Below are 16947 nucleotides of genomic sequence, written 5' to 3' on the forward strand. Positions count from 1 at the left end.
ATAAACCAGTTTTATGGAGACAGAAATGTTGTAAACAGGCCAAGAGATGAACTGTGCATGAGCAGAAGAAAAGTTCAGATGAAGGGCCCAGTGAGAAAAGTTTCAATGACCACTAGAGGACTCCTGAAGACAACCAGTACGCATGAGAAAAGGACATTTACATATATTAATGTGTTCCTGGAAATATAATTAAGATGTTAATAATAAATGTAGTAATGAAAGTAGTGAATATGCATGTTTTGATAAAGCTTTTGTAAAGAAGAGTTGATATGCACGATAGGCGGAGCGATCCCCCGTGCATCCATTGCTGCAATAAAGAACGCCGGCTTCTTCACACTGCATTGGTGTTAAGAAGTTCATTCCTGATTTCAGTGACACAGTTAAAAACCTCAGAAAAAAAAAACCAAATTAACAACAAATTTCATTTTTTGTACTTGTAAAATTTTTCTACACCTTCTTTTGCAGTCAGCCTGCATCTTTGGTTTTGTAGCCCCTGGGAGCTTTGCAATTAAGAGCAATGGATAAATGATCAAGCCCTGAAACATTTTCAGCACTTCAGCTGAAGCCTTATCACAATAAATGCAAGAGATCATCTGCACAAAAGCCTGACTTGGCAGCAAGAGAAGTTGGAGAGGGAATGGTAGATTACTCTCTCCAAAACAGACAGCTGACTACGGTCACAAGATACTACATTGAAGTTCACCTACACTGCCTGTGAGGTTATTGAGTTTGTACTTATTTAACCACCCTTAATAAGACACAGTTCAGTTTTCAAAAGTTCCCATTAAAGGTATTTCAGTTTGGGTTTGGGTTTTTGGTTGTTTTTTTTTTTTTATAAATATATCATGCTTCCAAAATTGCAGAGCTTTTTTTGAAATTTTTATCATCTTCATGAAATTTCAAAGACAAAAAGTGGAGAAAAAAGTTTCATAAATATCGTAGTTTGTTTTAGCAGCTCTAAAAATGCTTCAGTGTTCTCAAATGTCAGTTTTGAATATGTTGTCAATGGTTATGAGGTTTGTTCTAATGAACATCAGGATTGAACCACTTGTAGTAATTTCTGGGTGGCCAGAGAAGCACAAAGGAGCAGAGAAGATATCAGGCAATGTTAGTGTTGGATGGATATTTTATTGATTTTTTTTTTTAAAAGAGGGTTCTGTATAATATTTACAATGATGTAAACCTTGTACTTCTATGATCCTCTTGGATCCTTCCAAAAATTTGAAGGTAAAATTTGACCAGCTCAAATTTCTTGCTTAGCTACCCAAAAAGAAGTCTGAAAGAAAATTTACACTCTTTTTTTTTTTTTTTTTTTTCTGCTCAGCTCATCAGAACTCTAATAGAACACCCTCTGTGGTCAGTATCTAGCTACTTTATGTCAGTCAAGCAGGGAGTGATACAACTCTTACATCTTAACCACATACAACAGAATTTCACTAGAGGAGAACTCTCAGTGATGACATAATTTATGGTGGCATGGATCTGAATGGATTTTTCATCAAATTCCATGGGTAGGGCAAATTCTTTTTGCTGAAAGATAACAAGTTAAACTCAATTGATATTAATTGCTTATTTCTGTCACTCTGGCAAGTAGATCCTTCCCTGCAGGGGGAGTCAGACAGGAAATGCAAAGTGTCATTCCTTTGAACCAAGGAGAAAACTTTAAGAGAAAGAAGAAAGTTTTAAGAAAACTTTCCTCTGAAGTTTCCTTAAAGCAGTAGAAGGCAGGACACATATAATGAATAAGCCAGGAAATGCCATCCATATCCATCCAGGAATTAACTATTGAACCTGGGAGACCACTGGCAATTACTTCATTTTCAAAAGTTACACACAAATCAGCAGACATCCAAAGAACAGGGAGGAAAAGGAATAATCACCAGAGGGAGCTGGGCAATTTCTGTCCTGGAAGGTGGTATCACTGCGAGAAGAACAGCTCCCTCACCATCACTATTTGTATAGCAATGGGACTGACAGGTTGATAAAGGAGACACTGTATAAACACACACTATCAGTCCTTATCTCATGAAGCAAACATAGTCTGCAAAGTCAAGGCAGACAAAGGCATTATTATTTTATAGTTAAGGAACAGAGATAGAGAAGGATTTATTGACCTATTTAAGATCATTCAGGAAGTCAGTGCAGGGACAAAATAAAATCATGCTGCCTGAATGCCTGAGCAGCACCTCTATCATAAGCCATTTTCTTTAAATAATCGGCAGTGGTTGCTCTCATCCACTCGAACAGAACATTGGTGTTCCTGCATGCCTGCCATATGATCTGAATACTCTCTGCATTTTTGCTCTGCCCATATGAACTCTTGATCAAGCTAAGCTAACCAGAAATTTGTTAAATGGAGTTTTCCTTCCAGATGCTCTGCTAAAAATGTCAGTTGCCTTTTTTTCTTTTTTTTTTCTCTCTCACCTTTTCTTTATCCTCTCAGTAGCTCTATCAAGAGAGTTTTACATGTTTTCCATCAAGTCATTCTTGTACTGCATGTGAACATTTTGTTTGCTGTTTCTCCCTGCAAAGTCAATACTGCAAAATTCTCGTTACCATCATAATGTTTACTCTTTAATTCATGCAACTACAGATCAGCTTCATCATAGCCTTGTTGTTCCCTATGATGCCTTCCAGAATCCCTATTCTCATGCTATTCCCCCATTCCCAGAGTATCATACTGCAATTACTAGTCTTCTCAAATGACAATGTCACTGAAATTAGGAATGAACTTCTTAACACCAATGCACTGTGAAGAAGCCGGCGTTCTTTATTGTGGCACCGGATGCACAGAGGATCATTTGACCTATTGCGCATACCAACTCATCTCTCTACAAAAGCTTTATACTATCAAAACATACATATTCTTTACTTTTCCAAGAAATTATTAACATATTCATTACATTTCCAGGAACCCACTAATATATGTAAATATCCTTTTCACATGTGCACTGGAGTCTCTTGTTGGTCTTCCAGGGTCCTCTGGTGGTCATTGAAACTTTTCTCACTGTGCACTTTAGTTGAACTTTTTGTGTACACTTAGTTCATCTCTTGGCCTGCTTGCAACGCTCCTGTCTCCAAAAAACAGGTTTATTCTGGCATCACTCCCTTATCTACCCTATTGCTAGGACTCGGCGCCTCAAATCTGCTACAGACTTGACTGGTCCCAGCTGATGTGTAACTATTGTTCAATGTCACATTGTTTAAGCAGAAGGGGATGTTCTCTCAGAATGGTATCAACAAGGAACTGAAGGGACTCCCCCAGGCTGCCATTCTTCCTTTTAATAATGAACTATGCTGCCTGCCCTGCAAAGAAGTTATGTGATAAGTGCATTGTAATGGGGGCCCTTGGGTTTCTGACCGAATTTGTAGTACGCTGACTTGTAAGATGTGGGATTGAAGCCAAGCAAAAGTTAATACAGCTGGCTTGGATGCCCTCTCAAAGTACACATTCCCCTCCAACTATAGAAAAAATAGGTAAAAACGATCCCATCCTGTGAGACCTTGAAACAGTCCATAAAGACTGTTGGATTTCAGGGTCAACAGGCTAACCTGGTTCTTTGTCTACATGAGAACAGATTTAGGGTTGTTTTCACCAAATATGGTGGTACCTATTTGTATGTAGTCCTGTGTATTTTGGATCATTTGTGAGTAATTCATGGGATTATTCACAAAATAAGTAACTCAACTGCATTCACTAATAGAGACAGTGGTATGTGGTTTAATAGGAATTATATGACTATTTAGCAAGAATTAATGTTTCATTAAAATTCCTGGTTATTATTAGCTCAGTATGCAAATTGCTATAATTTAATTATATCTACACTGCTTTTCAATGAATCCATTGTCATTAATCATTCCCTTCCTCAGCTACCTCAGGCAGCACATTCAAACATTCAAATGAGTCATTCAGATCCATTCATTTGATTATAACCATCTTTAATTTGACAACTCTCTTTGTTTTACCTATGCAAAACATTTTATTTTCTTGCATGACATGTTGGAATTAATGGCCAGGTGGGCTGTGATTTCTATATATTAGAATGATTCATCTTTGTTTCACTAATACAACTTTTTAAGAGAGCTAAATGACATGTAAGACACCTACTCTGTCCATTTAGCTTTTCTTTGTCATTTGTTTTTTCACAAAAAGATTCGGTGTTACACCCCGGAGTCCCTCCTAACCGCCAGGGTCTCAAAACTATCTGTATCTCCATCATACAAGAAAATAAAGCAGGGATGAAGGGATGAAGTTCAAGTCTGATATTGTTCTCCTATAAAAACAAAATAATGGACACAGACCTGAACATGGAGGTATGCTTGTAAAAGGCTGCATGAATAATCAAAATAAGATAAAAAGAGATCTTGCCCTAATTCTCTCAGTTATAGAGAGGTGTCTAGCAGCAATCTTTCCTGTAAACAAAGAACAACTCAGCTGCACTTCAAATTTTGAAAATATCCTTTTTGGTTAAGAGCAAGCAGAGCTGTAAATCTGTTTTCAAAGGAGAAACAAGTACACACGTGAAATCCAGCATATTGTTTAACTCAGGTAAATTCCTACCAACTCATTTAGTTTCTCAGGAAAATTGGGATGACTTATTTCCAAATAAAGGAATATTCTGGAGGCATTGGTGTTCAAACTATATTCATTGTATAGAGAGATTCAAAGGAAAAATTGATGAGCATGGTACACAGGAATATAAATTATTATCTGCTATTTGCAGTGCCTTAATGCTTAAATTATGGCCCATGCATTATGAGCGCTCTGGTAGATGCAGACTGTTAACTCTACTTATTTTATCTCCTTGATGGAAGGTTACTAAAAGTAAACATGTTTTCTATTCCTACCATAGGAGTAACAGATGGTCTCCTGTGATTTTGGCGGAGGTAGGAGGGAGAAAAGGTCCCCACATTATGTCTCTGTTAAGAGTCCATCCACAGAGAAAAGAGAGAAAAAAGAGAAGGGAGGAAAGAAAGAGGGAGGAAACAAAGAAAAAGAGAGAAGGAAGAGATAGAGAGGAGAGACAATGAGAGTGAATTCTTAAATATTTTTTGCACCAATCACTTTTTGTTTTTTCATCTAGACTGCTATAATTATCAGCACTTACATTACTGATAGCTGAACTGATGAGTGTGGTGGGGTTCCTAATCCTTAAAAATACTTCTTTGATTAAAATTAATCTGTGTTTCTATGAATTTAGACACATTCAGACTCCATTTAAAAACATTCACCTTCAAGTTTTGTAAGGGTTTCCCCTCCAGGTATAGTACCTTAGCAAGATGCTCTCCCATTCCCATAGGGACCTCACGTTCCTTTTCGTTATCAGTTTTATTACCCAACAAAAGCACAGGTATGTTCTCCCCAGTTGTCTCCTGCAGAACAAAGGAAAAAATCTCAACTGAGGCACTGTAATTAAAAAAAAAAAATCACAGATCAGGAGGATAAAAACTAATAAATGTCACATTGCAACAAGGCATTTAAGGCAACTAATGCACTAACGGCATTTTTTAATAACAGCACAGAAGCTCATCAGCCTCTATATTAAAATGGGAGAGAGGAAACTACAGGCTCTGACTTTGCATGTTTATAGCCACAGCTTTTCTAATTACATGGACAGGAAAATAATGACAACATTTGGGTACAATTATGCCAAATAAATTACATAAAGTAGTGGAGAGAGACACAGAACAGGCACAAATCAAAATTCATTCTGAAAATGGTTAGAATTATCACAATGAGTACATGCCTTAAGTAGGCTAAATGCTGCAGCAGTAGATGGACCTGACCGCGCTTAGCAACAGTTTGTAGCAAACAAAATTAGTCAGTAAAGATGAGTGAGCTATTACAGCTTGGAAAAATATTTTTACCACGGTATTTGATTTTTATGGATCAAAACCTGGAATTCTTCTCTAGCTTTTACCATACTGAATGATAACAATCACTGATTTATTCAGATCATATATTTAATAAGGGTTTGTACTTACAAAATTCATGCTACTATTACTTCAGTAGAGCTACTCAGATGAGGAATAACTACACCTGTTTGGAAATATTTCAGTGAATAAGTCCTAATTTCTACTCCCAAAGCCAACTACTGTCCATTACGGAAAAAAAGTGTATTTTACTAGAACACATGCCCAACAAGATCAGACTACATGAACTCCACATACCAATTTGTCTCCTATTTTTTCAGTAGCAATACACTGCAATAGCGAGCAAATAGGCAGTCATACTTTGCTCTTTCTAGCGACTCAGTCCTCTACAGCAGCAGCCTCAGTTTTACTTTTATTTTTTCTTTTGGCCACAAGTAAATTTCAGCTGCTTGCACTCTCAGTATGTTGTCTAAGAGCTACAGAGATATACCAAGAGAAAAAAAGGAGAATTTTGAATTGACTGAAGCCGTTCAGTGGCACGGGCTCTGATTTTGTTTTCATATGGTTGAAAGGATGATCCCCGGGAAAACAGAACTGTCTGACCACTGCTGCAGATACAATAGCTTTAAGTTTATGGCTCATTTTCACAACACAGTCAATTTCCCATGAGCTATAGACTTGGTTGTCAAACTGCTAGTGATGATCAGTGATCATCAGAGCATCATCATAGAATCATAGAATCATTTGGTTGGAAAAGACCTTTGAGATCATCGAGTCCAACCGTACCTGTCCACTACTAAACCAGATCTCTGAGCACCTCATCTACCCATCTTTTAAATCCCTCCAGGGATGGGGACTCAACCACTTCCCTAGGCAGCCCATTCCAGTGTCTGATAACCCTTTAATTGAAGAAATTTTTCCTGATATCCAATCTGAATGTCCCTTGGTGCAACTTGAGGCCATTTCCTCTTGTCCTGTCACTTGCTACTTGGGAAAAGAGACACACCCCCACCTCTCTACACTCTCCTTTCAGGGAGTTGCAGAGGGTCAGAAGGTCTTCCCTCAGCCTCCTTTTCTCCAGGCTCAACAACCCCAGTTCCCTCAGACGCTCCTCATAAGATCCAAAGCAGCTCCCAGTGCTAGCGGTAATCCAATGGGAGTCATCAACTAGGTAACTACTATAAGAAACCGAGACTGTATGCTGGGCTTTGCCCACCACTCATTTTAATTCCTTAAAACCATGGAACTCTGATTATTTTCATAGATACAGAGATTCTAAAAATAGCTTTACTGGAAACTGTGCAGACCAAAATCACTAACAAAAAATATAACTAACTGTGACAACACAAGAAACATTCTGCTCTCTGTGTCTTCCTAATATTCCCTGTCCAGAAAAAGGTAGAAAATAATGACGCTGGAGTTTAGATTTAAAGTTCTGTCATGTTACCTCGATGCTTATCAGCCACTGCTTAACAGCTGTGAATGTGTCTTTTGCTGTTATATCATACATCACAATGACACCATCAGCTTTTCTGAAAAACTGCTTGGTAATACTTCGGTACCTACAAGGAAGAACTTGGTTTTAGCTCTCTTCAACAGAAGTAGCAATCTGGCAATATAAGTACAATTTTATAGCAATCCCTGCCCACCCCTGTCCCCTGCCAAAGAAAGATGTTGCCATAGAGATTCCTTTAATCATCTAGTCTTAGTAAGGGTTAAACCCCTGTTAATTTGATCTTCATATGTAGTCTAAAAATTCCATAAACTAGACAAGGGGGAAACCGTAATACTGATCCTCACTGCAGATCCTTTTAAAAGGTGAGGCTTCTTATGAATTGTAGTAAGCAATCTCATTCTTGAATCATCTCCTTTTCACATCCAGCTGAAGATTCTTGGAGGACACTAGTACCACAAATTACTGCAACAGCAAATAAATTCTTAGTAAAAAATATTTTTTGAAAGAAAGGGTTTGGAAAAGTTCTTTAATTGATTCTGGGTTAGTCTGGATCATCAGCTGCGTACATCTCACCTTCTCCCATTCTCTGTCATTTTAAGCTTGGAGCGGAGATTTCCCCCTCACAAAGTGCTCTGCCTAAAGCTAGTTACATTTCTGTTTGAGGCTACTTTGCCAAGCTTCCTGTAGAACAGGGCAGCCTGTTCCAATGCTTGACTGCCCTTTCAGTGAAGGAGTTTTTCCTCATATTCATTCTAAACCTCCTCTGGTGCAACTTGAGGCCATTTCCTCTCGTTCTATCCCTTGTTACCTGGGATAAGAGACCGACCCCCACCTCGCTACACCCTCCTCTCAGGTAGTCGCAGTCTACAACTACCAAAAGGGAAGGTGTAGACAGGTGGGAGTTGGTCTCTTCTCCCAGGTAACAAGTGATAGAACAAGAGGAAATGGCCTCAAGTTGATCAAACATAGATCATCATTATCTTGCTTTTAGTAATAGAAAACTACACAATAGAGAAGGAGATAGGGAAGGAAATTACCACTGAAAATTTAGAAAAACGTGGGAGATCTTAAACTACTATGGGATTGTTTTGGTGAAAAAAAAACCCTTTTTAACTATTAAGGTATTTTCTGCTATAGAAATAATTCTAAGTACATTTTAAAATCAGACTTCCTCCTAAAGAAATTGTGTAGTAATAAACTTTAAAAAGCTTTAGTAAGAATCGCTTTTTTTTCAACGGACACTTAGCACCAAATCAGCATGTTATTGCTGCTAGGGAAGGGTCTAAACTGTGCATTCACTGGCTCTGTTAGGAATACTCCTATATTTGTTCCTCTCCTGAGAAGCAAGATTAGGTCCATGCTTACTAATCTTCAGATAAATGATTCAGGTAAGCAAAACCTTAGAATGTATATTGGTTTTGGCTGGGAAAGAATAAATTTCATCATAACAGTTTGTATAGAGCTATGTTTTGGATTTGTGATGAAAAGAGTGATGGTAACACATCATTTTGTTTACTGCTCAACAGTGTTTCCACAGCATCAACACCTTTTCTGCTTCTCAGACTGCTCTGCCAGTGAGCAGGCTGGGGTGCACAAGGAGTTGGGAGGGGAACACACCTGGGACAGCCATCCCCATTTCACCAAATGGATATTCCATCCCATATGACGTTGTGCTCAGCAATAAAACCATGGGGAGGGAGGTTGGCTGAGGCTGCAGTTGCTCAAGGACTCACTGGGCATTAATCTGTCGGTGGTGAGCAACTGGGGTTTTTTGCATTACTTGTTTTATTTGTTTGGGGTTTTTTTCTTTTCCTCTTTACTGTTGTTTTTGTTTTATGCGGGTAGCGGTTTTGGGTTTTGTTAATTATTAAACAATCTTTATTTCAACCAATAAGTTTTCTCACTTTCACCCTTCTGATTCCCTCTCCCATCCCACTGGATGGGGAAGTGAGCGAGCAGCTGTGTGGTGCTTAGCTGACTACCCGGTTAAACCACAAAAGAATGTTTCTCACCGTTCCTGGCCAGCAGTGTCCCAGAGTTGCAGGGCTACCTGAGTATTATCTACTGTGATGGTTTTTACATTGTAATCCACACCTGTAACAGAAATACAAGGTAGGTTGTCTCTTTATATGCTCAGTTTGACCTTTGAAAACCTGCTCCAGCCAACAGCAATAATTCCAGAAAGGCAACAAGATAGATACTACATTAAAAATTGTCCATCAGAGAACAACAAGAGCTTTTATTTGCCAGAAGTTCTTCAGTAATAAAATACTGACTGTTAACAGAGTAGTTGAATCTTGTAAATGCTGTAAGATAAGTAACTTTCCAAATCAGGGTACCTGCATTTGACAATCCACAGCAATCTAAGCATGGAATTCATGCCGTATAACTTCAGTTGTTTGAAATTGCAGCGTTTAGTCTGAGCTAGCTACATAGGCACCTTCTACAGTTAGTGGAAAAACACAAGGCATCACACTAAGGGGGACACTGGAACCTAAAATAAATGCTGAAGATATACGGACTGAATATGTGGAGAACCTCTTCCCCTCTTCAGAATACAGAAAGAGATGAGCTGACTACAGTTAGGTTAGTCCCCTAATTTTTATGTCGCTAAATGGAAGTGAGACAAAAAAATCATTTATCTATATTTTAAATTAATCCTCTTCCAAATCCCCTAAAGTGTGATGATATAAGTATCTTCCAGATATTTATAACAATAATTAGAGCCTTAATCAGTCACTGCCTCCTCCTAATGACAACCTGTATTTTCTTGTATCGCACTGTACTGTATCATAGAATCACAGAATCACAGAATAATTCAGGTTGGAAGGTGCAATAGTAAGTCATCAACAATTTATTTGGGTCCATTTTCCACATCAGTGGGATTTTTACTGCAGGTATTAATCAAGAAGCATCCAAGCCCATGTTCCTTCAATGGGCAATTAAGAAATCTGGATGGAGGATATATTCATTGCTTGTATGTCAAAAAAAGATATTTGACCTATTCTGTAGAAATTCAATGAGAACACTCTTCAGGTGTTCACTTGACTTTTCAGCTGTCTGTATCTTGCCAGCCACAGTCCACACCTGTGAAACTCATTGATGTGAAAACTAAATCAAAGCTATGACAAATACTTTCTTGCATCACTTTTGCAAGAACACTGGATGACCAGCCAAAAGACGAAAAGGTAGACATATTCCTGTGCTTTTCCTCTGAAAGCTCCAGGCAATTGCATACACTGTGTAAGACCTCAGAGTCTAGAGAAGTGTATCAACCTTCTCTAGAAGGTTGACACACTTCCACTTCTAGGTGGAAGTGGTGATTTGCTTGAAGGTAGGAAGGTTTTACAGAGGGATCTGGACAGGTTGGATCACTTGGTTGCAACCAACTGTATGAGGTTCAATGAGGCCAAGTGTCAGGTCCTGCGCTTGGGTCACAACAACCCCATGCAATGATACAGGCTTGAGGAGGAGTGGCTGGACAGCTGCCTGGCGGAAAAGCACCTGGGGGTGTTGGTCAACAGCTGGCTGAATATGAGTTAGCAGAGAGCCCAGGTGGCCAAGAAGACCAACAGCATCCTGACTTGTATCAGAAACACCGTGGCCAGCAGGACCAGGGAAGTCATCCTTCCCCTGTACTCAGCTTTGGTGAGGCCGCACCTCAAGTGCTGGGTTCAGTTTTGGGCCCCTCACTCCAAGAAGGACATTGAAGCACTGGAGCGTGTCCAAAGGAGGGCAATTAAGCTGATGAAGGGGCTGCAGAACAAGTCTTATGAGGAGTGGCTGAGGGAACTGGGGTTGTTGAGCCTGGAGAAGAGGAGGCTGAGGGGAGACCTTCTGGCTCTCTACAACTACCTGAAAGGAGGGTCTAGTGAGGTGGGTGTGTGTCTCTTCTCCCAAGTAACTAGTGATAGAACAAGAGGAACTGGCCTCAAGTTGTGCCATAGGAGGTTCAGATTGGGTATGGGGAAAAAAATTTTCACTGAAAGGGTTCTCAGGCACTGCAACAGGCTGCCTAAGGAAGTGGTTGAGTCACCATCCCTGGAGGTACTTAAAAGATGGGTAGACCAGGTGCTCAGAGATATGGTTTAGTAGTGGACAGGTACGGTTGGACTCAATTATCTTAAAGGTCTTTTCCAACCAAATGATTCTATGATTCTTTACATGACAACATGGATAAGACATAGCACCACTCTTAAATGTAGACAGTTGCATATAGGCTCCCATTACAGCTAATGAAGATCTAGTCAATGAAGAACTAGGAGTCTAAGAAAGTACTAAATTCACCTTGATGTAGGCATCAAGGATTAATTGGTCCCTCGGCTCCTCTAACTGCATTGATTTGGAGAGGATGGCAGGGTAGAATGCAGCTCTCTGCTCACAGGCACTTAGTGCTATCTGAGATGCCATTCAGTATTCAAAATGTGTTTCAATCTGGCAGGACACCCAGGAGACCTGCTCTCTTCCAAAGCAGCAGCTGATGGTCACGTGAAATAATTATATTGCCAAAATTAATTTAAATCCCTATTCCCTATGCTAAGATCTTATATCTTCCTTGACTCTAATGTGAACTTAGACACTCAACATAACAGATCAGTAGAAATTTAAACTCAGATGTCTCTATCTACCCCATAAGTCAAGGGAGCTACAGCAACTGCTCACCTGAATGTTCGTAGGTTGTCATAAATGCAAGAGAAATCCATTAATTTAAGTACCTTTTAATGTGAACAAGTTTTATTTCATATATGCAGAATAAATAAGGCCTAAATGCAGACCAAGTATAACGAATCTGTTCATTTACTGTAACTCAGCTGCATTGCAATAACCTATATTTACAGGTTTTGTACCTTGATTATATGTCTGACTTCTGAAACTTTGCTTTAGCACTTCAGGCAATATAAGTACAACATAGGCCTTGAAATGTTTGGCTTTGAAAACACTGATCCAACACATTTCTTTGGTGCTTAGTATAATGCTAAATCATCAAACATAATTCAGATAGTCTACTTTCTCTTTAAAACAATTCTAGTTATATGATTTAGATATCATATCCAAATTCTAGCTTCACTGAAATCAATAGGATTTTTCTGATTTATTTCAGTGCTCCCAGGATTTCAGTATGGAATCTACTCTGAAACCTTTTCATCAATTATCTTCTTCCTAGTTTAGAACTCACTTTGCATGTCCTACTCCCTTTTGGGATAATGGCTTTTGCAACATCTGTATGTTTCTGTTTTACAACACAGGTTCTGATCTCAGTAGAAGCTGCTAAGTACTGTTGGATGAAAAATAATAATAGTTATAATGTTTCTTAAACTTACCTACGGTAGCAGCTGTGCCTGGGAAAAAACGATCTTCACAAAATCGCCTTAAGAATGATGTTTTTCCAACACTCGAATTGCCCACAAAAATAATCTTGAATAAGCGGTCTGGGACAGAGTTTATTCTCTCCTCCTTCAAGTAAGAGCAAACATTAGTCTCCAACTGTTCTAGAAATCCTGTCGCCCCTCCAATTTGTCTTGTCTTGAAGCTAACTGAGATGGGAAAGAGATTTCATCCTATCATGTTCTCCACTACTCATAAAGCAATATTCTGTTTCTTAAAATAACTCAGCATTCCAGATGTCTGATTCTAGATCATTTCATGTGTATGATTTGGGTTGAGCTGAATATGGACCTTGACATGAGACTGCATTAAAAAATGCATGAAATTGCCAAAAGAAGACAGTTTATATTGATCCCTGTAAATCAAAACCCATAAAGTTTCACACAGCTTTGCTCAGTACTTTCATCCTATACCAATGACACAGAGGAAACAGCACATCTTCACCTAGACAACAGAAGCAAAGTCAGAATTCTTTGGCTTATGCCATCTATCACTAAATTCTTCTCTCTGCCACTATGAAATTATTACTGGAGGTGAATTAGAGATCTATCTATACCTACATCTCAAGAGAAGGTACAGCGTGAAGGAAACTTTCAGGGTGGAGTGCAGTTGGTGCGCAAGAAATCCATTCCATGGTGGTTCCCTGGATACAGCCTGTGACCACAGAGTCACTGACTCCAAGAGAAACAACAGGGAGTGTTGAGTGGAGACTCCACAGCCAGGCTCTGTGCAGAGCAAAGGGGAATTTGATGGTGCTGTGGAACTCACGAGCTGCATGGTTGCTACCCTGAGCCAGCAGTTTCCCATCATTTTGCCAAAACTGTGTCCTCAGTGGAACTTGGCTCATCATAATGTCATTAAAATGCTAAACTATACCTCCAGCCCAAAAGCTACCTGCCTCTAAGGTGCGACCACCCCTCACTGAGCATGCGCTCTAAATTTCCTCTGGTCTAGACCTTTAAAAGCAAAACAAGAAAATTTTACACCAGTTATAATAAAAGTGTGTATGATTAGAGTGACTCAAGTTCCACCTGAAAGTAAGAAAATAGCACAAAAATGGCCTAAGAGAGGGGGGATGTTACGGAAGATTCTATCGCAGACAAGTCAGGAGGATCCCATCATGAACCATCACCAACTTCTGGGACCAGTTGACGGGCTGAGCCTCTCTTCCCCCTCATAGGGGATGCCTATTGGTTGAGACTTGAACCTTCCCAGGGAAACTTAGAAATTCTCTACAGAGTTGTTTTTTCTTTTTCTTAACTTAACATGTTTGTACATATGTGTTCTTCAGTACCTGCACTCATCTTTATAGAGAGTGCATTTATCACCAGCAATCCAACAGAACCTGTACTCTGTTGCCTCAATAAACTGCCCATTCATTAATCCAGGCATGATAGTCCACATTGAACATGACCAAGCATGGCTGTGTAAGTTCATTTAAACATGACTAGACTGGAGGTGCATCGTACTACTAATGAATCCAGCTGTGAGAGTTCTCAGAGAATGTGACTGAGTGGCCATGCTGATTCATTCAAACATGACTGGACTGTCGTGATACACTGTTAGTGCATCTGGAGCTGTGAGAGTTCAATATATTGTATGTGACCAGACTGATAGTGCTGAATTGGGCATCACTCAGAATCTCAGCCCAGCTGCCCCCAGCCCCTCTGATATCTGAGCATAAGCTGGAACACAAGGGGGTTTATTTTCTGCCAAATGTCTCTGCCTTTTAACGCAACAGCCAGTACTGTGGAGCCAAGAGCTTCCATGAAATTACAGAATCACAGAATTGTAGTGGTTGGAAAAGACCTTTAAGATGATCAAGTCCAACCATAAACTCAACACTGCCAATTCCCCCTCTAAACCATGTCCCACAGCACCTCGTCTGCCCATCTGTTAAATCCCACCAGGGAAGGTGACTCCACCACCTCCCTGGGAAGCCTGTTCCAATGCTTCGTTACCATTTCGGAGAAGTTTTTCCTCAGATCCAATCTAGGAAAAAAGTGAATTACTGTGCTTCCACATATGTTCAACATTACAGGCAGAAGCACATCAGAAAGAGACAAACTGAGAGAGAATTAGACCCAGTTAGTCAGGCTGTAAACATTCAGCGATGTTTCTGTCATTTAGTTTTTTAATCAGAAGGAAGAACAATCCGTCCTGCCTATCCACATCCTGTTTACTGCATGCTAAGCTAAGCGCGTACTGGAGAAAATATTTATATCCTCTGTCATGTCGGTCATTATTCCCAAGACCTTTGTACGTAGGTCAGGAGTTGCTTTGGGAAGAACACTGCAGCAGCAGCTGGTTTGCAGGGGCTGTCCTAGCTGACCTCTTCTATTTTTTGCAAAGCTGTGAGAGCAGGAGGAAAACAGCAAATTTGTTCTTAATGCTGCAGAAGAGGAGCAAGTGAGGAGGGAGAGTAGAGAAGGGAGAGGGGAGGGAGGCAAAGGCCTTCTGCCAGGCATTTGAGGTACAGAATCCATGAGACTGCTTGACTTCAAGACATCAGAAGTGAACTCACTGCCCGACAGCCCTTGGAAAAGTCTGGCCTTGCAAATGTTTTCTACAAATATCCTGAAGCCTTACAGAAAGAAGCAGAAGCAATACAGGGCTGCATTTGATGGGGAAAAAATAAATAAAACCTTGATTTTTTGTCTTCCTTGGTATGAAAAAAAGTAATTCACTGCTGTAAATTTTGGGAACAAAAATACATGTGTCTCTCATGAGCTGGGGTAATAGCTCATTACAACTATATTGAGATTTTTTATCTCATTGTTCACTTCTCCTATGAAAATCCCAAACTCCACTGCAACTGTAGGCTGCTAGTAATACACATACAACCATATAAAGCACATTTCAGTTCTGCTGAAAAACATTCCCAGCTTATTAGTCTGCGTGCTCTGGGAAATAAAACAAGTTAACATACACCCAGAGGGGGTGTGGAGTCTCCATCTCTGGAGATATTCAAAGCCCACCTAGATGTGATCCTGTGCAAACTACTCTAGATGAACTTGCTTTGGCAGTGGGGTTGGACAAAATGATCTCCAGAGGTCCCCACCATTCTGGGATTCTGGGACTCTGTGATACTCGCTTATAAGATACGGTAGGTCATAAAGGATTAGCAGCTAAATGACTGAGAATATATGGTGAATAGGAAGGCTTAAAGCCAGCAGCTAGGAGTCTGAGTTCCATATAGTAAGCAACGAGATCATGGAATGCAGTAATACACAGCCATGTAGACTAAAGGAACACAAATAGGGATGAACTGAAAAAATTGTCTCAGATCATTCATCTTCCTAGTGCAAAACAGCAAATGACAAGACTTCATATTTGACTGAGCTTAACAACTGCGTGGAATCATTCTGCCTCCTTTGCACAAGTACTTCTTGATCCTACACTCCTTTATGCTGCAGATCCTTTGAGCAGGAAGACATGAGGGGAGGGAAAGACTGGCTGCAGAAGAAAGCCTAGTTGACATATGGCCCTGAGACTCACACCTCATAACTCATGATAAGCATGGAGCAATCTTTTTCTGAAGTTTCCTTCAGTGCCAGTTGAGGATTATAAGCAGAGCTGCCCTGAAAACACTTACTAATTGAATATCAATCCTCCTAGCCCAGGCATGCTGTCAGGAGAGGAAACCAGTGTGCAAGCACCAAATGAAACACGATCACTTCTGATGTCTAAATCTCATAGTCAAAAAGTGGTGATCGCAAGAGCCATCAACTAGGAAACGCAAAGTTGTGTGAGAAATTAATCAGACTACAGATGGTACATGGAAGGGGACAAAGCAATACTCACACAAAGTGGCAGTGTCCAGACACTTACACAGCCCAGAGAGTGCCCCAAGCAATGGAATGCCATCAATTGAATAGTTGTTGGCAAGTCTAGTCAGCAGCTCAAGAGGACCATGCAGGACCACGCATGTAGCTTAGTGCTACATGGACAGAGTTTATCAGAAAAGAGTATTCTGCTGTGGGTTTCTTAAAAAAACCAAGCAAAAAACCAACTCAAACGAAGGGCTGGGCTGGGTTGGGCTAAAGCACTGACATGTCATAGAAGAAAAAGAACTGAATTCCCAGTTCTTAAGTGACCTTTGGAAACTAACTTCTTGTTTGCCCTCACAATGTTTCTTTAGAAACTGCAACCAAATGTTTTTAACAATCAGGTAGGAGACATCTTATGATTTCTTCTCTCTCCTCCCTGCTTGCACTCAATTTTCTTGGGGA

General features: G+C 39.9%; 1 protein-coding gene across 1 annotated transcript; it reads right to left on the reverse strand.

Moving 5' to 3' along the window:
• Positions 1-5271: 5271 nt before the first annotated feature.
• On the reverse strand, positions 5272-13525 carry LOC104524578 (ras-related protein Rab-3B; the record flags this gene model as incomplete). The annotated part of the gene is made up of 5 exons (XM_010167506.2): positions 13484-13525; positions 12652-12784; positions 9343-9424; positions 7322-7436; positions 5272-5373 (listed from the first exon to the last, which is right to left on the reverse strand). Coding segments are annotated over exons 1-5 (474 nt in total), but the record flags the coding sequence as incomplete, so codon positions are not given.
• Between the last annotated feature and the right edge of the window lie 3422 nt (positions 13526-16947).

Source organism: Antrostomus carolinensis, unplaced genomic scaffold, assembly GCF_000700745.2.
Source record: "Antrostomus carolinensis isolate BGI_N321 unplaced genomic scaffold, ASM70074v2 scaffold4575, whole genome shotgun sequence".
NCBI classification, from domain to species: Eukaryota; Metazoa; Chordata; class Aves; order Caprimulgiformes; family Caprimulgidae; genus Antrostomus; species Antrostomus carolinensis.